The sequence below is a fragment of the Numenius arquata genome, chromosome 5 (assembly GCF_964106895.1).
Source record: "Numenius arquata chromosome 5, bNumArq3.hap1.1, whole genome shotgun sequence".
Classification (NCBI taxonomy): domain Eukaryota; kingdom Metazoa; phylum Chordata; class Aves; order Charadriiformes; family Scolopacidae; genus Numenius; species Numenius arquata.
Window position 1 is genome coordinate 32,075,242 of NC_133580.1, and position 26,280 is coordinate 32,101,521.

General features: G+C 41.7%; 1 protein-coding gene across 2 annotated transcripts in view; it reads right to left on the reverse strand.

Annotated features, from left to right (window-relative positions):
- Positions 1–26,280, reverse strand: part of DAPP1 (dual adaptor of phosphotyrosine and 3-phosphoinositides 1) — a 64,261-nt gene that overhangs the window by 7,465 nt on the left and 30,516 nt on the right. The window contains exons 1-3 of one of the 2 annotated variants that reach the window (XM_074148370.1): positions 17,096–17,245; positions 7,180–7,302; positions 3,750–3,883 (exon numbers count right to left, since the gene is read on the reverse strand). In XM_074148370.1, the coding sequence (XP_074004471.1) occupies positions 3,750–3,883; positions 7,180–7,302; positions 17,096–17,157 (319 nt within the window). In that variant the 5' untranslated portion in view covers positions 17,158–17,245. Of the gene's footprint in view, positions 1–3,749; positions 3,884–7,179; positions 7,303–17,095; positions 17,246–26,280 lie in introns of those variants that run through there. The other variant, XM_074148369.1, reaches the window with a different exon arrangement.

A 26,280-nucleotide genomic window follows, 5' to 3' on the forward strand; every position in this document is an offset into this window, starting at 1 on the left:
TCCTTCTGCAATGCATAGTAAGTGGTAAAAAAAACAAGACAGCAACAGAACAGGACCATCAGACAACCCTCAAAGGCACCTGTTTTTTATCCTGCTTGAACCTGCTTTCCAGTCAGGGAGTAACTGGAAACACAGACTTCATAGTTACCAAACACTTGCAGCTGAAATGCTGACCTGTGTGTGATCAAGGTTTGACTTGTGACTTTCTACCATGTCAGGCAGAAAATCAGGGGCATCTTTTTGATTGCATTCATGAAGACGTGACTACAAACATTATCATGCCTGTTTATATGCAACTGTGAAAACTGTAAATATATACGGTGCCTTTTTAAAACCTTTAAACTTAACTAGTGCTTGCAGGGAATCAATCCCTTGACACATTAAATTCCCTTCCTGTACAGGAGGCTGGCTGGGTGGGTAGGCCGGATGCTAGACTAGATATGAGGCCTTAACAGTCATCCTGGTTTTGCCAACAACCCACTGCTTGCTGCGTAAATTACTTAATCTGTCAGAATTTAGCATACAGCCTTCCCAACAGTAAGCCCACATTACCGTCGCCTTTAACTGTTTTACCATAGTTCTTTCCAGTTAGCAACATTTTGATTATAGCCGTACTTTGTTTTCCAGAGGTCATGTTCATTGCACATTCTCTACAAAAAGCTGCATTCTGGATAGTGCATCTATTACACTACTCACAATAGTGAAAAACCTCCTTATAATAGTAACTGCTACGCCATCTAATCCCATTCTTTAAAAATAATGTCACAGCATACCAAGTGCTGCTCCATTTGCATTTTATGCTGATTATTGTCAGCTCTTAAAGAGGAGGGATGCTAGAATTGGTAAGAACTTGAACTTGAAACCTACAGGTGATTGAGTAATTTAAAGGTGAAATAAAGTTTAAAGTATGTTTTGTAATGGGAAGTGCTGCAAAAGGACGTGGAAAAATTGTATTTGAAGTAACCAACTGAAATCTGTTTGCAGGCACAGACGGTGTATGCAAATGTGATATATTCAGCATGCAATAAGTGCAAAGTCAACACCAGTTTAATTCTTTCTTAAGAAAATGCTTTACAATATAAAATGAAATTGAAAACATCCCCATCACCAGTCTAGAGAAACTACTCTTAAGCTGTTGCACAGAATTGAAGTACTAACAGCTGTACACCATGCATAAAGAGCCGTGTTGCAGAACCGGGAGGACTACTTTAACATTTTATACAATATTTGTTTTCTAGTAAGTCCTCCATGTTTCTTCTCCACAGAAGATACTTGTACACAATTATCTGGTAACTGTACAAAAGAACTAGTAAAAACTGCACTGAAGCAAGAGTCGTCTTGGATTTTTTGATTTTTTTTTTTTTTTTTTGTACATGATACCCACTTCTAAGGAAGAATGAAAATTAGTCCCATTGTTGGAAATGTTAGCTTCAAGTGACTAGCTTTTTTACCTAGGTAATGACTTAAAGTGTTTGTTTTCAATATAATTTAGGTGAAAACTGATAAACAAAGCAAACACATAAGAATAACATGTTGACTTTGTCACTTTGAATAAAGGCAGAAATATAGAAATATGACGGTATATTGCTTTATATTGTTACTGAACAGATTCAGCTTGCCTGTTCAATAAACCATCACATAGAACACAGTAGCTCCAGTTTCAATTACCTGTAGTTCAGAAGGAAGTGTACACATTACGCTGCAGAAAAATAGATGTGAGTCCATGCAGCAATTTGTAGTGGCAAAGCTGCAGTAAGACAAGGTTTGTTGGGCTTGAAGCACAAACCTGCAGCCATCCCAGTATGAAAGAACCACTGCTCCGTAGGCCTGTGTGTTCAAGTACTGATCAAACAGAGTCCGGTGTGCCTCTTCAAATTAGCTCCAGTGAGACGAAATTTACATGGAAGATAGTGGAAACCATTACATGTTCTATTTGTTGGTCTCTCTCTTATAAAATCCTGTCCATAATCAAGGAGGAGATGAAAAATGCTATCATGCCGTCTTGCTCTCTTACTCCTGACCTCACAGTGCTTCTATAGAAAATTGTTTGTAAGTATAAGAAGGAATAAGAAAAACTGGTCCAACTACTTTCTACTAAAGCCTGAGCCAAAGGTTGCTTACTGCTTTTCACTGAAAGGAAGTGAGGCCTAAGAAATCAGACTCTGTTGCTGGCCCTTCTGTCAACCTGCTGTGTGACCCTGTGTTGAGCCAGTCTTTCTGCAATGCTGACACTTGGCTTAGAGTGGGCTCTGACAAGCCTCTACCCCCTTTTTAGTATAAATTGGCTACCGCCCAGGAAACCTTTGACACCTGTATCTGACGGGACATTCCCCGAGTACTGTCTCTTCCACTCTACTGCTGTTCATGGTAAGGTAAGGTAGAAGGTTTCTTGATATGATGTTCAACCGGCTTTTCTTATTCTGTAGCACATCCAACTTAAAGATGTTTCAGAGAACCAGCAGAATCTGATTAGGGAGGTTTAAGGCGACAAGTGAGCCCATCATTCAGCAGTGTTGATCCTGTCCACAGAGATCACATAACACCAATGCCTTGATTACTAATGGCTGTAACACATGCAGTGAAGGAATGGGGAAATACAAGCTTTATACGTCAACTAAAATCTTTACAGCGTTAGGCCTGTGGGTGCATGTCTGATTTGGCAGGAAAAATAGCTTACTGGCACAAAAGACACATGTAGGAACTCTCTGTTCGAAATGTTCTTTAAAGCAACATAAAAAGATAATGCTTTGAATGATAAAAGTGCCATATTGAGTGTACCACTGCATCTTTCTTGGAGGGAAAAGAATTCCAAAGCCACCCTTGAATTTAATGCTTGTGTTACAAGAGCATTTAGTGTGTGACATATTACAGTTATTGCATATGCCAACTATTATTTAACTGGTCTCTTGCATATATAATTAGTACTACTCTATGTGTTATTTGCATACACTTTCTACACAGGATACTGAAGCTTCTGGCACTAACTTGTACTGACATATCTTCAACTGTTACATTTGAAACTAAACCTAAAACTAGCATTATCATGATAATATGCATCTGTTTCTCCAGTGATTCTGGCCTGCTGGTGTTCAACTCACTTGTAGAAATCAAATTTAATCTTTTGACTCTTAATTCAGGTAGCATGTTGGCTGCTAAAGAAGCCTGTATTTTTCTCTTTCTTTTTTTTAAAACCAAGACAAATCAATGTGATAGCAAATGGCATCAGGAGGCTGATCTGCTGTAGACAGAAAGGGAGACATAACACAGGACATGCTCCCTACAGAAAAGAGAAACATATCACTGTAGACTTCTTCCTTGGATGAAGAATAGTGGAGCTAAAGAATTTCAAGTCCCTTTTCCATTTATTCTAATTGGAGGATTTCAACTTCATAGATGAACATGTACTTCCTCACTAAACACCCTGCTTTGGTTTTATCCTTTTTGAGAAGGTTCTCCTCCTCTCAATACATGTGTATTTTGAAATGATTCCTTCTCAGAGAAATCAAAAGGAGCTCATGCCCTCGGTTAGCAAAAACCCAGTAAGCTTACATGTAGCTTGTCTCCAGAGTACTTGAAAGAGTTTTTGAAAAGGAACATCTTAGATACCTGAGGTTAATACAAACATGAATTTCTGAAGAGGAACACTTCAGCAGTAGATCTACCTGATAACATACTGGAACCTCCTTTTACTCAGATCTCTGTGAAGAGTGACTACAAATGTATTCATACAGACATATGGCTCTCCTTACCTGTTTCGCTTCCAATTAAAGGCTGATTTGCAAAATGCATGACTAATTCCTTCAGGCTAGAAAATTCATTAAATCCAAATTTGAATGAAGTTCCTGTATGTTCAATGTGGAAGTGTTTCACAGAATCTTTTCCCCTAAAACAAAAAAGGAATATTTGTCAAGGCATAAATGCCAAAGGCTTTTGGCATGTACAACCCTTAAATAGCAGCTTCCACTACAGGAAATCTGGCCCAGATCACAGGCTGCCAATCACTGTCCTAGCAGAAATATTACTGCCATTACTGTCCCTCACTAATACTCAACTCACCTGAGACTCAGATTTATTAATAAAAGTCGAACTGCTGCTTTACAGATAGGAGATAATGAAAGCTTAGAAAGGTCAAGTAAGTTAAATTAACTCTTGCAGCAATCAATAAAATATTCACAAACGAGGTTTCCAGCCTTCTGTCTAAGAAGGATGATATCCCTTCTCTTACCAGGCTTTTGTCTTGATGGTGTACCTATATTACTTGGTATATGTCTTTTCAGGTAACATCATGATCTCATTGAAAATATCTTCTGTTTCTCTTTCAAAAATAGGCTGGCTCCTTTTTGCACCCAAACAGGGATTTAATAACCTAACTTTAGAAACCTAAGGCTTTAGAAATTGTGTGCTTTGTCTCTGTACTCAGATGAATGGTTCCTCTATGGTGGGCAATGTCAAACATGAACCAGGGTCCTTTGTCGGGGAAGTGACAGCATTTGTTTACGAAAGCTGATGGTATTTAGAGAAGTGTGCAAGGCCTCACTTCCTGGATGGGCACATATTTTGACTTCAGAAGACACTGAAGCACTTATTGCAAGTATCTCTCCTGTGAAAAAGTTACTTCTGTTAATAGCATCCAAAATAGTCCAGACAAAACTTTGTCTCAGGAAAAATGTATATAGCAAATATACTGAAAATATGGTGAAGAAAGGGATTTATAGCACCTTCTCCATTGTTTATTGCCACTACCATAGGAGGTTATAATTTCAAACAGGAATTTAAACAAATATTTATCTTTGAACAGTACTTGTGATATTGTAGAACGTGCCTCTATTGACCTGCTGTGTGGTTTGCGCTACAGTCAGCTGAGACACAATGCCAGCAAGCCAAGTGCAGACGCCCTACACCACCAAATAGCTGCTGTGACACCCCCCCCAGCAAAGACAGGGTTTTCATCTTTTTGTTTAATTTCACAAGAGATACAATGTTGCAACGAGAGCAACTTCTATTCTGTTTCCTTTTTAAAGTTGGCTAGTTTAGCTGGGGGACGGGATTTCAGGCAGTAAGTGATCTCTCCTCTTGCAGCTCTCAATAGAAACTTCAAGGGATGTCTAAGCATTGTTTCCTTTGAAAACAACCTATAATAATGACTGAAGTTCCTTGTGAGGCAGAGGCAGAAACTAAAAGCTACAGAAGACATTTTAGAAGGGAAAAAAAATGACAGCTAGAATTTCTAAAGTTATCCTTTCTACAAAAATGTATCAGAACAAAATTGAATTACTTATTCTAAAATCAAGTTGTAACATTAGTCAAAAAATGGAAAGGAAAACTTAGACAAAAAGTAGAAAAGCATTTTAAAATCAAAAACAGTACTTCAAAGGAGTTGCACCACCAAAAAATTAATGTAACAGACTAAAAGATCAAAATCCCAAATAGGATATTCAATTCATATGGTAATACAGCAAATAACTCTTGTTCCTACATGGAGAGCTGAATAAGAGATTAGAATTGGCCTGAAGTAGACTTTTCTGGGTCTTCTAAGGCTAGAATTTGTTAAAGCAGCAAATCTATTTTCACTAACTAACAATTAAACTAACACTTTAGCTTTAATTTCCTATTAATAGAACAACTACTTAAATTTTATTTTATTACAGTAAGTTGTTTCCTGAATGCCTTTTAAAACTAGCTTCCAGATATATTTTTTTTTTTAAATTGTCTGAGGTCGAGTACCTCAAATAATATTTAGTTACATTTTAAAGTCAAAAAATATTAACGAGCAAGACAATGATTTATTTAAAATTACTTTTTTTTTTTTTTCAAGGAAAGCTATTACTTATAAATACTACTATTCTTTTTCCCCAGACTTGCACTCAATTCAGTCATTGCTACTCTGAATACCCATTTTGTAACATCAGCTTCAGATCTGCTGGGCACTGCCCCCAGCTCCTGGTATAAATGGCTGTCTACAGTGGTAGTAATTTCAGCAGCGTATGTATAGGCACACCTGCTCCCAGGTCTTCTGTCAGAGATGAGTGAAGCAATTCACGTTGGCCTTTCATATATGTGGGGAACAGGGTATGTGCAAATTGTGCTTTTCTCAGTTTCCAAGCGACTACACTTCCAAATTATAACAGCTCCTGGTACTAAATACGCATAAAGTCACAATTTCAAGGGCTGTGTTCCTATCTATTAGGGTTGTGAATAACTAGCATCGTTATACTGATCAAAGCAACTTTACCTTAAAAAGTTACAGCAGTTCAGCTGAGCTGTGGTCACTAATTGTTCAGAGGCTTGGTCGGAGGCAGAAAGCAGCCTGAATGCACTAGCTTAGAATCTCACTGTAGAGGCTTAATATATCATACAGTTTCCAGAGGCTAAGAATGTATTTAAGGTCAGTTAACTTCACTCAGCTGACATGACTACCTTGTGTGTGTAACACACGTCTTTCATGTCGCATCTAAAACATTGTGGATTCACTGCTTCTTGGGAGATTGCTTAAATGTGATTCACTAGTGAAGTATCCAGGCCAGGCTACCTGTGCTCTGTACGGGCTGTGTCCTGAACTGCTGTGAACTGCTGTCACTGACTTCAAGGGCCTGGTATCTGTCACTTGCAAAATATTGTTCAAATCAGTCACGCATTACTGGCTAAGACTGAGTTTTATCCCAGAATGGAGGAGTAAAACCATCCAGTCAAACACTAGATCATACCTCAGAGATGATGGTTCCTGTTCAGGGATCCAGACGCTGGTGAAGGTAGCGCGCCTATTAACTGGTATATTTACTACTATTCTCACCATAAAATTCTTCTACTCCCATCAGCTGTTCCTTAAAGTCTTGTAACTGCCATACAGAATTTTATCATGCAGACTGAAAATCTACAGCCAATCCATGGAATGATGTTTTTCACCATAAGATTAATTCATAGTTTGGAAAAATGAGAGCAATTTTCAAACCCAATCGAAAATATATTGCTTTTCTTCTAAAAAAAAATGTCATGCGGCAGAATTACACCCGGATTAATACCAATATACTAGGAATAAATATTAAAATAGTTCAAGCCCTAGGAAAAAATCTGCAGGTCATTTCAATGCATGAGACACAAAAACAAACATGAAGAGTGACTGAAGGCTGTAAAACTGCTAGCTGTGCAGCACTAGATAAATTCACTTCTGTCATACTCTACCTTACAGAGAGGGAGTACAAATCTTCCCTTTCATTACTCTTCCTCAAGAGATAGCTTCCATCCTGCCCATTGGAAAGCAGCAGCGCTTCTGCCGCGTGTCGGGTAAGATTGTCATGATACCACCTGGGAAGACACAAGGAATTAAAGCATCATTCGCTCGACTCTTAACTGACAGCTTCTGCTGCGTTACGGAGCTGAGTTAGAAAGAGGAAGGACTGCAACTAACACTGCTACAATTTTGAATTACTGTCCTTCTCACAGGCACACACAGGTTACACAGAACTCTGCCCCTTTCCACACACTCAGAAAAACTATTTATTTTTGTTAACTACAAAGTTGTGTACAAACAGCTGACAGTTTGCTGAATCTACAAAAAATCTGCACATTCTACTTGCATAAGCAACAAATTACCCAGGTCCATGCTGGTAAGGTGAAAGCAATTTGGGGGGGTATACAGGATCTTTTGTCTATTTTCAGAATCTGTACTTCCTGACATATCTACATGCTTTGGTACACTTCCTCTTTTGGGGCAAACAGGCAACACTTAAACCCCTCCCAAGCTCTGTATTTCCCGTAACTAAGTTCATCTGCACTGCTAAGATCTGCACTTAAACATGTTTGCCTAAGCTTAAAATTGTCATTTGAAGAGTAACCTTTTTGGAAGAAGGAACAGAGAAAGGGACCAAAATTAACTGACAGAGTTTGAAGTGGAAAATTTAGGAAACTTCACCATTGTTGCCGCTCAGCCATACATGGTCCAAGCAATGCAGGAAAACATCAAAACGGCTGCTTCATTTAACTTCAGTTAAAACTATTTATTAATTTTTTTTTTAATATGAAAAATTCCACAAAGAATCCACTGAAAAAAAACCCTGCAAAAAAGATCACGAAATACTGTTTACGGCTTCATTTCCATCCAGAATGATTCACAATAGAAACACCTGATTTCTTTCAATAGAAAAAGGGTCTCATTAGAAATGAGACTGAGACCGAACACAAAAAAGAGCCGCAGCTGTAGGCTGGAGTGCCAACCCTGTAAGAAATGCCATGTGCAGATAATAATGATAGTTATACACACACACCAGAACCTCTGCTGCAGAAGGAGGCAGGGATACTGTACCCGGGGCACAGCTCTGCAGGGAGCAAGCTTCTCCCCTTGTCTCTATGTGGAACGGTGCCGAGTCTCTTCCCCCTTCATTTAAACTGTGTGTGCCTGTAGTATTGGGGGTCAAAGTCTATTACTGTTTCAGCTGGAGAAATACAGTTTGACTGAAAGCAGAAGTGTGATCACAGCACTTCCCAGCATTTGTATCATGGCAGTCTTCAAATTGAAATGAGGTGTAATTGTATACTCTTTCTCCTTATCTGTTCATTGTAGGTTGCCACTTGGCATCTCACACATGGTTTTAGCTCTGTATTTAGACGGCTGCCTACTTGAAAGGCCAGCTGGCTGACAAATTGCTTTATAAGAGGCTCCAGACTGTTAACCCTGTGGAAGACAAGATCCATGTAAAACTTAATACAGGCAGGGTGTTGCTGCTTTGGCTCTAGAACGTGCTCCGTGGACCATCTACACAGTAGAATAAAATAGTGAATATTTAAAGATCAAAGTGTCATCCTCTGAAACACCTGTTAGCCAAAATCCGCTTTGGGATTAACTGCCCGAGTACCAGTCAAAGGTCAGATCTGTCCTGATGTGATGAGGATCATATCGGCATGCATGCTTGGCCAGACCTACAGCTGAGAAGATGACGCTGTGTTTTGGGTGGAATTTCGTTACACTATTTTTCTCACTTCTATGCAAAAGAAGCATATATTGAGAAAAATCTGCAAGTGGTCATTTTTATAAAGGAGGGACATTCAGTTTGTGGTTGCTCATAAGTGTTTTGTAACCTTATTTCCAAAAAGCCTTTAACTAAGATTTTCAAATAAAGTCAAAAGTATAAAAGATAGTGTGTTTAAATTTACTCTTTCTTTATACATAAAAGGCCAGTGACTAATGAAATTTTACCAATATGCAAAAAAAAAAACCCAAACCATCCAACCATAAACCAAAACCAAAAAAAGACCCACTTCATTGGGAAAAGAATGTTGTTTTTAAGTGCAGTTTTAAATCTTTGCTGACAAGGGTGCACCACTCTTGCCTAAATATGCTGTCTCAGACAAAAATCCCTCAAATGTTACCGTGTTCCTCTTGCTTGGCTTAAAAAATAGAAGTAGATGTGAGACAATAATACAGATTGTAGTGCCAAAGTGACTGTGTTATACATAGCTTTTTTTTTTTTTTTTTTCCCTCCTACTGATGGTCACAGATGCTTCAACCAGTAATAACTGTCAGGTTACCTGGATATTCCACTCTGAAAATGGTCACTCAAAATTTGTTCCAATTGAATGAACATAGGTAAAATTTTAAAATGCTGTGAAAAATTTAGCATTTGCACACAGACCACCAGGAAGGTAAATAAATATACACTTATGCAAATAGTCTACTATCCCAATCAAGCTTGTCTGATGACACACATACAAATAAACAGGACTAAAAAGAAACCCAAACCCTAACAGTGGTTAGACACTACTAGATAACTAGATAGACTTCAGTTGAATTTAAGTATTTGTCAGAGGGGGAATGCTTCTATTTATCGTATTTAGAAAAAAACCTTTTAGGCAGTTCTTTTGAAATTTGCAGGTAAATCAAGGTGAGAGACATGGCTCATTCAGCAAGACACTATAAAGGGCAGTCATCTTTAGCTTAAGTTTTGGTTGTCTTCTGAGTGGTACCCAGGAGTGGAAACTGTTGATAGAAAATATAATACTATATCAACCTTCTTTCCCCCTTAAAACAAGAAATTAATGAAATCAAAAGGCTTTCCAAATGCCTATCTCTTTGAAGCCCCTAGCAAGTCCTTCAAAAAACTGAATTGTCTTGTCTTAAACTCTTTCATTTTGAACTATGGTACATATCTTGCACTTTGGCCTGTTTCTGAAGGTCTTTCCAAAAGTCATCTTTACCTGACCCAAATTATAGAGTCTTGTATTCACTACAAAAGAATCCAGAAATATGTTCTGTACTTTGACACTTGTCAGACTGATAATGACCAGTAGTGCAGAAACTGCCTAGGGTTCCTGATTCATATTTCTCTGAAGAAACACAAGAAGAAAATCCTTCCCCTGCTTTAGAGCCACTTCTGCTGGCTGCCCTTGGCCTTGCATGCTTTCCTGTCTCAAATGCATACATACTTCAAGGAGGTTTTTCTTTTCTGATTATTTCATTTCTCCTATAAAAAAAAATCCTGCATGCTCTCCTTTTTTGGGTTCTTTATTGCCAATTTGACTAGCCGTCTCAGTTTCAGAGTTTATAATTGCCGTCATTTATCTATTCTTGTTACTTTGTCCTAAATTACATTAAATCTCTTTATTCCATACGTGCAAGCATGTTTGTGTTGTCAGTGTGTGTTGTAGAAGGACCACACTATTCTTCCTGCTTTTTGGAGTGCAAGTGTCTGCTGGGCCCATGAAAGCATGTCTTAAGACGAGTATGCAGCCCTAGTGAGATTACCTTTGTTTCTCTTCGGAAAATAAAGCATTTTCAGAAATCAGTCTACTCTTTAGATCAAATTGCATCGATGACAGCGTAGGAAGGGCTATACTGACATTGCTGTTAAAAGGAGGAGAAAGAAATGAGACACATGGTGTCCCAGAGAACCAAAACTCATCAGAGCACACAGCCTTCCCCTAAGGATCTGCCCACCCAGTCACTAGTGGGGTACCCCCGTGGGATGAGCTGGTGACTGCCACAGTACAAGCCATGTCTATGCTGGCCAGCTGCAGCTACACTAATCATCACAACTCCAGAACACTACACACTTGCATTGAAATCTCTTCTTGCATTAAGATCTCTGTGTAGTTAATGCAGTGACTAGACCTCCCTACACAGTGGTGATGATCAGCAGTATGTTACAGCTATATTTGGGGTGGGAAACTCCCTCTTCAGGTTAGAAAATCATCCTCAAAATGTTCATTTGTTCCTTTCTTTAACAACCCAAGAGGTTTCAAAGAAAAATGTTAATGAAACTTCAATTCTATATCCCCTGCAGATGAGACAGCCATTAGATATGGCATCTGTCACTTCTGATAATGCTGTTGACAAAGAAACCATATGGATATTTTGCAAAACGTTTCTGCCTGCGTAAACAGGGGCCAGCGAACAAACCTGTCGCTGGCATCAGGTGGACTAACTTTTTAACAATACCGGAATACACAAGGAACACAAGGACGAATGTTTAGTGACTTGGATAATTCTCTTCTCAGCCATTTCTATGTGCGAACTGTGTAACACCCAGCAGAAACACTCGCTTTTCTTCCTCGTAAAACTGAAAGATAGCTAGCGCCAGAAGAGAGGACAGCTAGAAGTTCTGACTGGCATTTGTTTTTAGTGTCTGGAATGATAACTCTGAGGTACGCCCAGCTATCAGATAAAGCAGCAGCAGGCAGAGGTCAGGCTTATTTTTTGTGTCCTTACCAGATTATGTTCTCAGATGGTTATAGCCTGCATAGACTTAGGAACTGTGCGCACGTTTGGCTTGCTTTTGTAAAGAGGCAATTCAAAGTTCCTTCTCTGAAGCAGGAAGGAGATTATCAATATTCAGCTGGGTGATCTCTCTGCTCCCTTCCCAGAAGCTCTTTCCCCTACCGTAGAAGGTGCAATACTGTTTGTGCTCCTCCGTGGGTGACTGTACCTGTGGAAAGCCCCTGAGCTGCAGGAGCCCAGCACAAACGCAGCAAATCTAATTCATCTCCCTTCCATCTCTGAAAGGGAACAGAGATCTGCATTAGGGAGAGATGGTCCAGGTGTGCTCTCAGTAGGACTTCAGCATTTTTTAGAGCAGTTATTTACCCTGAGGGTGGTTTTGGTTGGCATTTGTTTTGGTTGGGTTTTTTTTTGTGGTGGTAGATCCTGGCAGGTTCTGCACCTTTTTTCATATTAAAAAAAAAAAAAATCTTCTACCGCAATGAGTTGAATTTTCTTACACTTTGAAACCATATGCTAGCCTCACAGACGGATTCCCATTCACAGTTTAAAGGAGTAGTATGCTGTAATGCTTGATGGAGTGAGTGGGAAAGCACTGACTTCGCTCCTTTGGCTGGACACAATGCCCTTCACATGCCTATACTCCAAAAATTACACTACAAAACAGTCTCACTACTTCTCTGTTCTCTGCATGTTGGATTTTAGATCAGATCTGTCAGGGTTTGTTTGGTTGATTTTTTTTTTTTAATTAAAAAAATATTTTATTTTAACTTTTTTCCTAATATCAAACCCTAGGAGCATTATCTACCATCTTAAAGTCACAAAGGGCTTTCTGTACCTCATATCAGTAGAAGTGAATTTTTGGCAATGTTTTTAACAGCACACAACATGACAGAGCTCTAGAGAACCTACAAAAGGGTGAGAATGCTATGATAGATGTTACAGGTGGCATACAACCAAAATTGCTATTTATTAGACATCCTTTCAATGTGTCACACTGAAACATTTCATCGCAAACCTATGTCAAGTAATTCGTTGGAATACAAGGGTGCCATTTCATATGAAAAATAACTTAAAAATAGAAATACGAGGAAGTAACATCACTGTATCCAGCCTTAAAGTTCATGTCTTCTAACTGTAGGCTTTCACTAGTTCAGCTTCTGCTTTTCACTTCCATTTTCCCACCCTCTTCTATCAACTGCCTTTGTTCTGATTTTCACCCAGTTCTTTTGCCCACTTTCTAGCTGTTGGAATTTTGCCCTTGTTTACATTTAGAAATATAGATGAAGGAAAAAAATTCTTATGACCTTTTGCCCCATCCCAGTCATACGAGTTCCTCAATTCCCCAATTTTATCATCATCTGATCTAGGCCTGTGGTCTAATTTCTCTTCTCTTAATAAAACTGAGCATGAAGTGTATCACTTAGTCTTCCTAAATACCATCTGTCATGGTATTGTCAAACCTGGAGCTGGAGAAACATAAAAGCTGTGCTGCAAGGGATGATAAAGAATGCTCGGACTGTAAAAGGCAAAAAGTTACAAAAACCTTTTCCTCTTGCCCCATTCGTTTCACCTCCAAAAGGCAAAGTGTCGCCAAAGCTATGCTACATTGGGATTGAAGCTGAGTTACCAGACCAGCCTGTAAGTACTCGGATGACGAGATATTCCACATTCTCATCTCTTGCGCAAATAAAGTGAACTGCGATGTGGAATTCCCCAAACTCACATCCTACGTGATCAGCTGCGGGAGTTTCACACTGCAGTGCGCAGGCTGTCCTTTTGGCAGTAACAGCAATAAATGCAATTGGAAAAAGGGCTGACTCCAGAAACGGCCAAAGAGACCTTCAAAGAAGAATCACGATGTCAATTTCCTTTTCCATTAAGCCAAGATGCTTATGTCACTTTTGACAAACTTCAGTGCTCCCTTTTAAATATTTTGGTAAATTTAGGGAAGAAGTTAATGAATGAGGTAACATGTTTTTAACATCATGTTGATTTTGATCTACCTTTTCACTACACATTAGTTCCACTTATTGGGTCATTGACAATGAAGCTGACAGTAATCTGAATTTTCACTTTGAACTCTTGATTGTTTGACCACCCAAACTCTCCAAACAAATATAAGCCATCTTAGACTGAATGATATAGTTTTAAAAAAGTAAAATAATAATAATAATAGGCAGCTAAACCCATCCCTCTTGCTTTCTTTTGTTGTGAGGTCAGAAAGTTCATCTTTACACATACTGAGGCTCTGGAGAAAAACAATCCAATCTGATAAACAGCTGTACGTATGTCTAGATCTTTCAGTGATTGCCCTTGATGATAAATGGGATTCTTAAATCTTATTTCATAGAATCATAGAATGGCTAGAGTTGGAAAGGACCTTAAAGATCATCTAGTTCCAACCCCCCTGCCATGGGCAGGGACACCTCTCACTAGAGCAGGTTGCTCAAAGCCCCATCCAGCCTGGCCTTGAACACTTCCAGGGATGGGGCATCCACAACTTCCCTGGGCAACCTGTTCCAGTGCCTCACCACCCTCACTGTAAAGAATTTCTTCCTTATATCTAATCTAAATCTCCCCTCTTCCAATTTAAAACCATTGCCCCTTGTCCTGTCACCACTCTTCCTGACAAAGAGTCCCTCTTCAGCTCTTCTGTAGGCTCCCTTCAGGTATTGATAGGCTGTTATAAGGTCTCCCCGGAGCCTTCTCTTCTCCAGGCTGAACAACCCCAGCTCTCTCAGTCTGTCGATTTCTTGATTATTTTTTTTTAGTGACAATTAGAAATTATTATATTTCTTGATTATTTTTTTTTAGTGACAGATGGGATATCTCTAAAGCAGGGGTATAATACAGGTGGGGTTTGAACATACGTTCGTTTTTTTTTTCTTCTCCCTCCCGCCTCTTGCTCTCACCAGCTCTTGATACTCTCAATGTAATTACAGGAGCGCTAATCTAGGACGGCCCAGCGAATACCAGGTCCTCCAAACCTAGCAGAGAGTTAGACAGGTTTTACACTGTACACCCATCTACATTGCTGTCAACTTTCTATTTTAACGACCAGTTGACCTGGTAAACTACAAGGATATCCTGGTACCCAATCTCCTTTCTCTTAAAAGTAAAATGCTTCTCATTTCACACTTCTTCAAAGCTTTAGCTTCTTTGATTTTTGCACAGTAAAGCAGAAGCTCTAAAATAACCTGCTTCATATTCCCCCCAAAGATATGTGAACATCAAAGCTGCTCCTCATTTGAATGACCTTTGTCTCCGTTGGTCTTTACTACTCCCTCACCAGAATCAGGTCTCAGTTGTACTAGATACTATGTCGGGTGTAAGGGCAACTCAGCACTGTGATAGCACCAGGGACTAAGTTTAGGGGTCTGGTGGCTGAGAATTTAATGTTATAGTCTGGACAGTGACACATCTACTTCTCACAGCTGAAAAAGTATTTACATTAACAGATCTTTTAGACTATGCTACTAAAATGTTTGGTGTACAAGGACTTCTTTTTCCTCTTCAGAAAAAAGCATAAACAAAGTGGCTTTAGTACTAGATGAAAAAAGGGCATTGCTTAATGATTTTAAGGGAATCTTTTCTTGCCATTGCTTATTCACCTTTAGTTCATTTAACTCAACACACTGCCCTGAAGGAGATGCTTTAGCATTTTGTGGTAGGGTGAAGAGTTTAGGTTTTCCACTGTGAAGTGCAAATAAAATAGAGAAGCTACAGATTTAAAAACGCATATTTGTTGCCTTCTCGTTTGTAGTCTTTCCTTCTCACTGCTACCACGTCAAGTACCACATCAGGTATGACATCAAGCTAAAGTTCTACAAGATCATCTATGAGGACTAACTCCTTGCCAAGCAGCGAGGCTGTTTATAAGCACGGGTTACTGGCATAAATCAACTCAGGCCATATAGTCTAAATGCACAAAAGTCTAGCAATTGGGAATCGTGCTTCTCACAGCAGCTACAACTCTTTTTTTTTGTTTTCTTTTTTTTATTTTCCCTGTAGATACTTTTGTAGGATGAGCATAATCTTACGTAAAGGAAGATGTCAAGGATGTAAAGGAAAAGTATATAATGGCCACTCTCGGTACCGTTGCAAAGTGACTTTACTTTGTTTCTTATTTGTTAGACGCTTCAGTAACAGGCACTTAATCAACGGGTTCTTCTAAATTTGGGAAAATAGCAGCAGTGTGGGGATACTAATTCCAAGTCCCTTTGTTACACTCCAATTTCTTCATTAAGTGAATTAAACACAAAAAACCCACATTATTTGGTCCTTATCCATAAGTACCCAGGAAGTAAAAAAACTTTACTGTTTTCATCTGTTCCTTTTGAATGCAGACATCAGAGCCTTTTTGCTTTTTCAGTATCTTCACTGGCCTTTCTTCTGCTTTGTCTCCCCTTCACTTTGCTGCCGCTGATCCTTCCCACCCTGGCCTCCCAGTGCCCACCTGTGCCGCTCCTCCAGCCCGTGTTTCTCCTCACACACGGCAACGCCGCCCGTGGAAAAAGTGGCCTAAGCCTTCCTTCGGCAAAAACCAAAACTAACTGGCAGACAAAACGGGCGAGTCACACCGGACGGAGAGCAAGGTCCGTTGCAACCTTCAGCCTTCTTTTTCATTCCTTGGGTTTTGCTTCTGAGCGAGGGTGACATCTTTGTAACTGCTGTGACCTGTCCACCGCTCTCACTCCGGATGCCTGAGGCGGCCTGGGGAGGCCTGCTGTCTCCCAGGGCCCAGCAAGGAGCGGCCGGCATGGCGGCCCTCTGGGCCAGGGCCCAGGACAAGTTATGAGATGGCCAAGAGGACAGCAGAGCTCTGCAGCCGGGAAGGACAGGCAGCTCTGAGGGCAAGCTCTGGGTCTGGTGCTCCTTTGAGACGCAGGTACAACCCGGGCTCTTCCCGAGGGAGGTGGTGCCAACATCGCAGAGCTTCTCTGTGTGAAGCGGTAAGCCCTTTTGCCTCTAAGTCTCCACTAAATTTGAAACGGCTGCCTACACTCTTAATTTTTCTATTACTTATTTCTCCCTCCCACCTGCGGCATGCCAGCATGTTCTGTACAGGGGAGGCTGCCGCCCTCTCAAACCTGCCTCAGGGACCGAGGCGCTGGGCTTCTCTGAGGGGATGCACGCTGTGCATGAAGCCCTCCGGCGGGTTCGTTAAAACAAACCCTAGTTTATCTTATTCCTCACTTCATTACCGAATCTAGCAGCAAGAACCAGCAGCTCCCACCCTGTCAGCTCCCCTCGGGGTTCCCGTCACCACCCGAGGGCCGCCATTTCTCGTGAGGACCACCCCCCCACACACACCCCTCAGCCACCCCCGGGGTTGGGCGGGGGCCGCCATTTCGCGGCCCCTCCTGCCCCGCGACCGCCGCTCACCCGAGCGCTTCCAGCTCCTCGTCTAGCGGCACGGTGCGACGCGGCTCCCGGCGTTGGGTCATCGTCCCGCCGGGGGACTAAGACTGCCCGCGGCCGCCTCCGCCGGCCGCTGAGGAAGTGGGCGGGCGGGGCGGCACCTCCCCGGGCGTTGTCGTCCCGCTTGGCCGCCGCGGAGTTCCCCGGCCCGGGGAGGCCCGCCCCGGCCGCGACGGCGGGGAAGCGACCCCTTCCCCGAGGCTTTTCGGGGCCCCTCCGGCCCCGTCAGCGGGAGCTGGTCCCTCAGCAGTGGCGGCCTGAGCCCCCCCCTCCCCCCCGGGTGGCTAGCTGTGCCCGGTGTGCGCCGTGCCCCCCTCCCATGCGGGAAATATTCCCGGAATAATCTGTACATCCCAGAAATTCATGTTCTGAAGTGTTTCGCGCGTGTTCACTTTCCTCTTGCAGTGGGTGCCCCTCGCCTCTGCTGTGTCCACTAAGGAAATTGGTGGAGGTTTCTGAGTGTTACCCGGTGCTGGTCCTTCCAAAGGCTCAAACGACCTGCTGCATCCTGGAGGGGTTTTGGGTTCCCCGATACTTCACGGGCAGTAATTCAGTAATTAGTATAGGTCTGGCAAATTCTTTACCAAACTTTTTTGACAAAAAGGACTGTCATGTAAAAAGGAAATAAATGGCAGAATGGTGTTTTCCAGTCGCACACACTGAAGTTCTCACCTGGTATCCAGTACTGGAAATTAGTTGTTTCCAGAAGAACTGATAATTAAAGACGCCAGAACAGCTATTATTTTGTCATAAGCAATCATAATGAGCAGCACGCTCAGCATGGAGCTAAGACTCATTTGGCACAGGCTCATTAAAAGCCTGCTGCTCCTGATGGTTTTGGGGAATGAATTTTGGAAGAGTTTTTCTAGCCTTCCAAATGGGAAAAGCTTCGCAGGGTTTCCATATGTCAGATCAGACTGTCCTGCTGTTTGAGCTTCTAATTGTGCTTTCCCTGGCTGCAAGGTGCTCTGCTCCCGTACGTGACTGTTCATCTCGGCAGCCAAGCATTCAGATACAGATTTCACAAATAAGCTGTTGGTTTTTTTCCTTATTAGGAAAAACTATTTGTTTTATTTTATTTTTTATTAGAAAGAAAAATATCTTCTTTCTGAGTTTGTCCCTTCCTCTACCGCTTGTTGAAAGCTTGTGATCTGATGCTGTCTTTGGTAACCCGATCTTGAAATCCGCAACCTTTGGTTAAATAGCTGCTTTTGACATCTCCACGGTTTACTTGTGTTTGCTGGATAGGTTTATTTATTACCGTTCTCCTGTTCTGCACGCTGCTTTGTTTGTTTTCAGCAGTGCTGAACCCGGGTTATCTTGTTTATCTGTGTTATTGAAAGACACAGCAAAATTTCTGGGTTACAGAGGAAAAAGCAAAGAAAGAAAAATTAAGTAAATTCCAAACAACAAAGAGACACAACTAAATTTTAGTAGATTCTAATTATATCACAAATTGTCTTTAAAGTTCAGCATTGGAGGCTCAAAGGTGGTTTCCAGCCCTTCTGTACCACCAGTGCGTTGCGGTGGGAGAGGGTTCCCATCTGGGAGCAGATGCTTCCTCTTACTCTGCACCTGAGAGTGCCACGTTTCCTCTTTGTTCGCAGAAAAAAAAAATAGAAGCAGCAGTTGTACTCTCGTGCAGCACACAGATCAACCTTCCTCAGATGAAGTCAGCTTGATTTTGGTTTTTTAACATATGTTGGCCACAGGACTGAAAGGCCACAGATTGCCAGCTTGCATTTGCCAAAAGCCAACATACTTCAGTGTCAGGGTTTTGGTCTTTTTCCCAAGCGTGAGCATCCCTATCGCAGGACTTGGTTTCCTGTCCAGTTTGAGCACTGCACAGAGCAGACCTGTAGATAGCAGCAGTGCTTTAGTGCTTGCTGCTCAGCCCGGAGCGCTGCCGAGCACAAGGCACCCCGAAACAAACAGCAGAATAAGGTGCCTTTTTGAAAATCAGTGGGTAGTTTGGTTTTCTTCTCATCTCCTCACATCTGTCAGTCATCATAAAGCAAATTTAATTAAAAAAAAAACTTGAAATCTTGCTTGAATAACTGCCTTATCTCATATAAAAAAAAAAAAAAAACAAACCAAAAACCCAAACCAAAACCAATAAAAAACCCACCAAAATCCAGACACCAAACTCTATTGTTTTAACTTCAGATCATGATTAAACAGAAGGAAAACTATGGCCAGCAAAACGGGAAGGGGAAGGCCAATAATTACGTAATTATCCCTTGTCTTTTGTGTCACACTAGGCTATTACAGAATCCCACCATTACCAGCAGAATTTAAATTCCAATAAATGCTTTACCTTGCAGCAGCGGGGCTCTCAGACTAGCAGGTGCTTTATTTTAGTACGGTGCATTTGGAGATGATGTGCCTGTGTCTGGGCAGAAACTGTGGAATTGCTAGATGAGGGTATATCGTGTGTGTCCTGCAAGCAGTCAGAATCATAGAATCATATTATGGTTTGGGTTGGAAGGGATCTTAAAGACCATCTAGTTCCAACCCCTCTGCCGTGGGCAGGGACACTTCCCACTAGACCACATTGCTCAAAGCCCCATCCAGCCTGTCCTTGAGCACCTCCAGGGATGGGGCATCCACAACTTCTCTGAGCAACCTGTTCCAGTGTCTCACCACCCTCACAGTAAAGAATTTCTTCCTGATATCTAGTCTAAATCTCCCCTGTTTCAGTTTAAAATCATTACCCCTCGTCCTATCACTACACTCCCTCATAAAGAGTCCCTCCCCGTCTCACCTGTAGGCCCCCTTCAGGTACTGGAAGGCTGCTATATGGTCTCCCAGAGCCTTCTCTTCTCCAGGCTGAACAACCCCAGCTCCTTCAGCCTGTCTTCGTAGGAGAGGTGTTCCAGCCCTCTGATAATCTTCATGGCCCTCCTCTGGACTTGTTCCAACTGGTCCATGTCCTTCTTGTGCTGAGGACTCCAAAGCTGGGCACAGTACTCCAGGTGGGGTCTCACCAGAGCTGAGTAGAGGGGCAGAATCATCTCCCTCAACCTGCTGGCCACACTTCCTTTGATGCAGCCCAGGATGTAGTTGGCTTTCCAGGCCGCCAGTGCACATTGCCGACTCATGTTGAGCTTCTCGTCCACCAATAGGATCACCATAGTTCTTCCAGGTTTTCAAGTTTTTACAGAGCAGTTGCTTGAAACCATTTGAAAGAGTTTACTTTTTTTCAGATAGGTGTAATTTTGTACTTGGGTTTCACAATATATTAATGTAATAAAGGAGAGTTTGGCTTAAGTACCCATGCAACTAATGAAGCTGGTAAAGAGACGTGATTGCTGTAAAAGTGTAATTAGGTAACTCCAGTCACTTGACAGAACTTGGCAGGAAAGAATTGAAACTTAAATTTCTTTCCTTTTACCATTTCACCCCGCCTTCTAATAATCTGAATAGATTGCAGATAGCTGTGAACCACCCAAACAAATTCCAAAGGGAGTGGTTTCATCCAAATGAACTTGAAAGGAATGGAAATATCACAAAGCCATTGTTAACACTGTTGGGATGGGAGCTGCAGCTCATTGTGGGTTCGGAGCTGTGGGATGGGGTTTGTCACGGTGCGGAGCAGCAGCGGGTGCGAGGTGACTGCAGGCGCACTGTGATGGAGAGCCCTCCCTCGGCAGTGCCTACAGCTTCACTCTGCGGTGAGCAGGAAAGGTCTGTCTCCCCTAGAGCTAAGTGGTCACCTGCAGAGCGCAGGTTTCCTGTACAACACAGAGCTGCCAATTAATTTATTCCTTTTAAATTAATTGCATCTGACAATTTTACAGGATCCAAGACGTCTAATCCCTGTTGCATTTGGGTGTGATCCCAGGGGATACTGTGAAACCCATGAAAGCAACTACAGAAATCCTTCCACTGTGTTCGCACACAGTATACACACTAATATCAACTTCTGCAATTAACCTGATTTTACCCTTCTGAATGTGTCAAAGGTTGTCTTGGACTGTTTATTGAGAACGACTTTTTGTTGGAAAACACTTGACATACTGGATATCAGCACAGTGATAAGTTTTCTTTCCAGATTTTGAGGCGCCTGAGGCATGTTTATTTAACGTGTTCCAAATTTCCATAGTCAACACATTTTCAAAACATGCCAGCTAACCCTATGTTGTCTGCAATCTATTCAGAAAGACTGACCAGACTTGGATTAGGACCACGTCTCCACCTAGCTATGGCAAGAGATGCAACAGCCATGTCCTGCCAAGCCTTTGTGGTTTTCAGCCAAGTAGGATGGGAACAGCCATGTCACTTGTGGATATGACTACCTATGGGACCCCAGAGATACTTATTTAATGATTCAGCTTTTTCAAGTCTCTTAACTCTGTCCTTAGTGAAAAAACCTCACATTCCTCATAAAGATGTGACTTTTTGGGACCAAATAGAGTTAGCATTTCTAACCACATAACACTTTCTCCTCTTATTTGTTCAACTCTAGGAAATTCAGCTACCCCTTTAGGGGTAAGTAAAGGAGGACTTTTTCCTTGTTGTGAATTTAAATAGGGACATGGAAATCAGTACAGGAAGCTTCCTTTGATGCTTGTTGTTTTTTTCTAGTCCTTGCGTGCTTGCTATGTATATAACCAAGAGCCGGAGCATGTATATTTTGAGATGATAGTGGGAGATTAAATGCTTCTAGTTACAACAGCTGTGTTATTGCACGTGGTTCCATTTTCACGGATTTAATAATACGGATAATGACATGAAGATTACGCGTTCCCAGTTTCAGTTCTATGAGGAAAACTTCTAGGAACTTTCTCAATCCGCTGTTTAACACGTGTATACTCGAGGCCTCCAACATGTTTTTCAGGCCTCCTCAGACACAGCCAAAGTCTCTTTAAAACTTCCCACCTTAGAGCAATGTCATACTCTCTAAATAGACGGGGTGTGTTGCAAATGCTTTATCTATCTAGCCAAACCCCAAGATAATCTCAAGAAATAAACCCAAACATCTAGAAATTATCTTTAAATGAGAAAATGTGAGTTTCAGTGGTTGTTAGTGGCAGCACACATGGGGAGGTGGAGGAGAGCGGGTCTTGTTGCCAAAGGCCAGGGTGCGGGGTGTGGATGGAGCCAGGCAGCTCTTCTTGTGGGCCATGTGGTGCCTTGAGCCAAGTGACCTGCTGGCAGCCAGGTCTCTGTCCAAGAGGCATCACGCCTGGCTGGCAGGTCTGTGCACTGTGACTACCCAGCAATTAAAGATGTAGAGAGGAGGAAGCCCTCTGGACTCCTTCAAATCTGTATCTGTTCTGCAACAATGTGGGGTAGGGAGCAACGTCAGAGTTGAAGACATGAACGTCCTCACACCTGGAGTCCCACCAGGGTTTCCCACTCCCCTATTGCTTGCTTGTGAAGGCAACATATAGCTCTGTCCTGCAGCAGAACCCAGGGTCCCAGCTCCACGTCTGTGATGAGTTACCGCTCCCACCTGACCACAGGCTCGGGTTCAGATCACACCTGGGATTACAGTACCTGTCTGATGTGCTTAAACCAGGGACTGCTAGTGCGTCCAGAGCATAACTGAACACAGATGCCAGTGTACAATTATACAAAACAAAATTGATGGAGATACAGCATATGCTTTTAGGCTTAAGTAAATGTGTCTCAAAATACAGAATGAATTTTTTTAAACTAGAAAAGAGGCTAGGAAAAAAAGCTGAGATTAGTTTTACTTGCTGTTTTGTGAAACTTGGTTTCTTGTGTGATCTTATTACAGCTCATTTACATACTTTTTTCTTTTCTTTCTTTTTTTTTTTTTTTAATTTTGAAATTTACTGCTTTGGCTTTTTGCAGCTCAAAAGTCCAGGTTCAAATAACAAATGAAATGTGTGTGTGCACTGTCAAACTTGATAGACCTGTCACTTTATGCAACTATTTATGGATACAGGGAAAAACTTTGTAAGTAACACTGAGAGCTGAGTAGAAAGGAGCTAGGGAGAAAAATTATTTTACCCAAATAAAGTTATGTTATGTCAGTAGCTCCAAAAACATTTAAATGTTGTATCATTTTGCATTTTATGGCACCTTTGCTGCATAAGCAGTATACTGAGAGTCTGGGTCAAAAAGGGGATGTCAGTTACTTTCCGAGGACAATGATTGCAATTGTAGTTCCTTTTCCTTGCTGGGGAAATGTGGGTTAATATGCTGCTCACATCTGTGTAATAGAAACCCAGAAGGCATCTTGCTGGAATTATGGATGCCAGACATTTTCCAGAGCCTTGTCAAAAGCTCGGTTCATTGCCAGTTGCTAATCTAAAGCTACAAATGCTCTGTGACAGGACATTTTTTTCTAAAAAGGATAAGAACCTAACCTCAGAAAGGGCACAGGTGCTTTATAGTTAATATTTCATGAACCCTACTTGGTTTAATTGGTGTTCAATGTGCCGCAAATGCCCGGTATTGATGGCTTCTTCTCTTACCAGCACATGGCATGAATGACCATTTGCAAGCCAGCCACGGTTTCATCTTTCATTCTGTGTTGAGGCATTTCAGCGACTCTAAAAACCAATACTTTGTCACATTAACACCCAAGACCGGCCACCTATCGGGGTCTGGGTTATAAATAGAGATCCTCTCCAGAAGCCTAGTCTTACCTGAGACATCCATCTGCAAGTGCCACCAGGCATGATCCTTGCATGCCCGTTACTGGGCAGTTGCAGTGGATCTCTCCTGCAAAGAGGAGGGAGGAGAGGTTGCACATGGTACCATGCACTCTCCCAGATCGAAGAGGTGAGAGCACGTGCTCTGATGGTTTTGCTGAGTGGAAAGTAGTGCTTGGGTTATCTTTGGAGACGACTGTGTGAAAGGAGGATGGGGCAGGAGAGGCAGGCAACCATGCTATCTTCTCCTCCAGAGCCTTCAAAATGCACCAGCCTTGTTCCGCCAGGACCATCACTTTTCTGTGTTTAAACTGCGGATATTGCCTGGGGTTTTTTTGTAAGACGAGTGCATTCGGCCAAGTAGCACAGTAGGTGGTATTAAAAAATCCTGTATGACCGTGCCGCTTCCCCATAGCTATTTATTGTACCATGGACCACAACAGCTGCACTGGACTTCCACGTGACACACGTCTGGTGTGTGCCAGCATATCAGTCAGCCCGTCAAGTCTTCTTATTTATATTGCAACTCTCATAGCAGCAATCTCACTCCGCTTCACATGTTATAATTAGACCTTGAAAACCAGTTCAGATAAACATAACTCAAATGTTAAAAATCTCCAAACTGGTTGACATAAACAAGTAAGGAAGTGAGGGGCTGGGGAGTTTGGTTTCGATCTGTCCTTGCCAGCGTGACTTTGGCGTAGTGGTCCAGCTCTGTTTTGAACGAAATACAGCTTTCATGTAGGGGTTTCACTTTGCAGCAAAAAAAAAATGTTTTCCCCCTTGGCTAAACTGAAGACAATTAGGTGTGCAAGAAAGGAACATCAGGTGGCATATTTGCAGAGCCGTCTTTGACTACATTACCTTATGGCAGAGCAGGGTCCACTCGTTTTTATCTGTTGCAAAGTTGGTATAGCTCAGACTTTGTCAACGCTGTGGATGTGCTCCAAGTATAGTCACTGATCCAATTTCATTGCAGATAGGCAAAAGTAATTAAAAGACAGTTGTATCCCGCAATACGGGTGACTGAAATATAAGCCATAATTGAAGAAAGAGAGACTTTGCCTATGACCTGAGAATAAACCAGTGAGGATTTTTTCTGGTTGAAGCAGAAGAATTAAGGAAATTAAGATTTGAAACACAGACCTGACACTGTAAAGAAAATGGATGAGACTCTTAGAAACATGGGGGTTGTATTGTTATTATGACCTGATTTGGTTTCAGGAAGTTAAGAATCTCCTGTTTGAACTCAGAAATTCAGTTTTCATGTGTATTCAGTCAGTGAAACTGCTTTCTTTCGCAGTCCTGACAGACTCTAAGATGTAATATCTGGAGTCAGAATTTGGAACCTCTTGTTGGCCGCCTTTATTTTGGGATTTCTCTAATTTTTACATTTAGTGCATGACATGGGCTGGAGGGGGAGTGGGTTATGTGTGGGCTCCCAGGAAATCCAACATTTGAGAGGAGAAGTTGATGGGGTGCTAGCTCTCAACATCATAATTTTTATGAACGTTAAAATTTAATTAACTTCTTCCTTGCCTTGAAAGCATTTGACTGTCCAGGAGCCTGTTTGCCAAAGGCAGAATAAAAACAAAAACCCATGGTCTGTTACCTATTGAGAAGTGTAATCACGCATAAAGGCAGAAAAACCCCACTTACAGCCAGGAAATTATAGTTATTTAAACTATAATATTCTTGTCTATAATAACCCAGATCTTTGCAGCCTTAAAAAAACATAGATCATCACTTTGGCCAGTGCTGGCCAAAGTAAATATGCTATACCCACGGAAAACATTTTACTAACTGGTGTAAAAATTATATATTGCACATGTCTAAGTTACTACAAAAAGCACAAGAGCTTCATATACTGAGCAGAAGACTTCCCTGCCGTATTTCTGTAGGGACCATAGGATCCTGCCCACGGGAATCATCCTCGCAGTCCTGAGAGCCAGATACAAGTCACACTCTAATATAAGCAACACACATACACAGAGGCAGGGGCTCATTCCAGAGCTGCAGGGGCTCATAGCACTTCGCCACATAAATGGTGCTGTTTTATTTGATAGACCCAGAAATGTGCCATCCGAGGGCTTCACAGGGTGTGCCAGTGCCAGACAGAGATCTGTGAGCTTTCATGCTTGTGGCATGGTTCAAAACTGCGCACAAAATTGCACCAAATATTGTAGATGCGTACAAGTTCACATGACCTGTGTGGTTTGTTAAGGCCAAGCAACCTGTAACATAGCTGGGAGCAGAACCTAGGTGCTTTAACAAGCTAATCCTTTTCTGAATCACTAATGAAAGTTCACAAATCACTGGCTTCTGGGAAGGAAATGGTATGGCAATGAAAAATATTAATGAGATCGAACCTATTTTTAAACTGCTAAAATCAAGCTCAGTTGTTTAGGAAATGCTGCTGAAATTCATAGTTGTTTTAGTGCAGGTTTAATAGCAGTTCTGAGGCCGAGAGAAATAAATTGAAGCTCTGAAAATGAAAAGTCCATTGAACAAAACCAATCT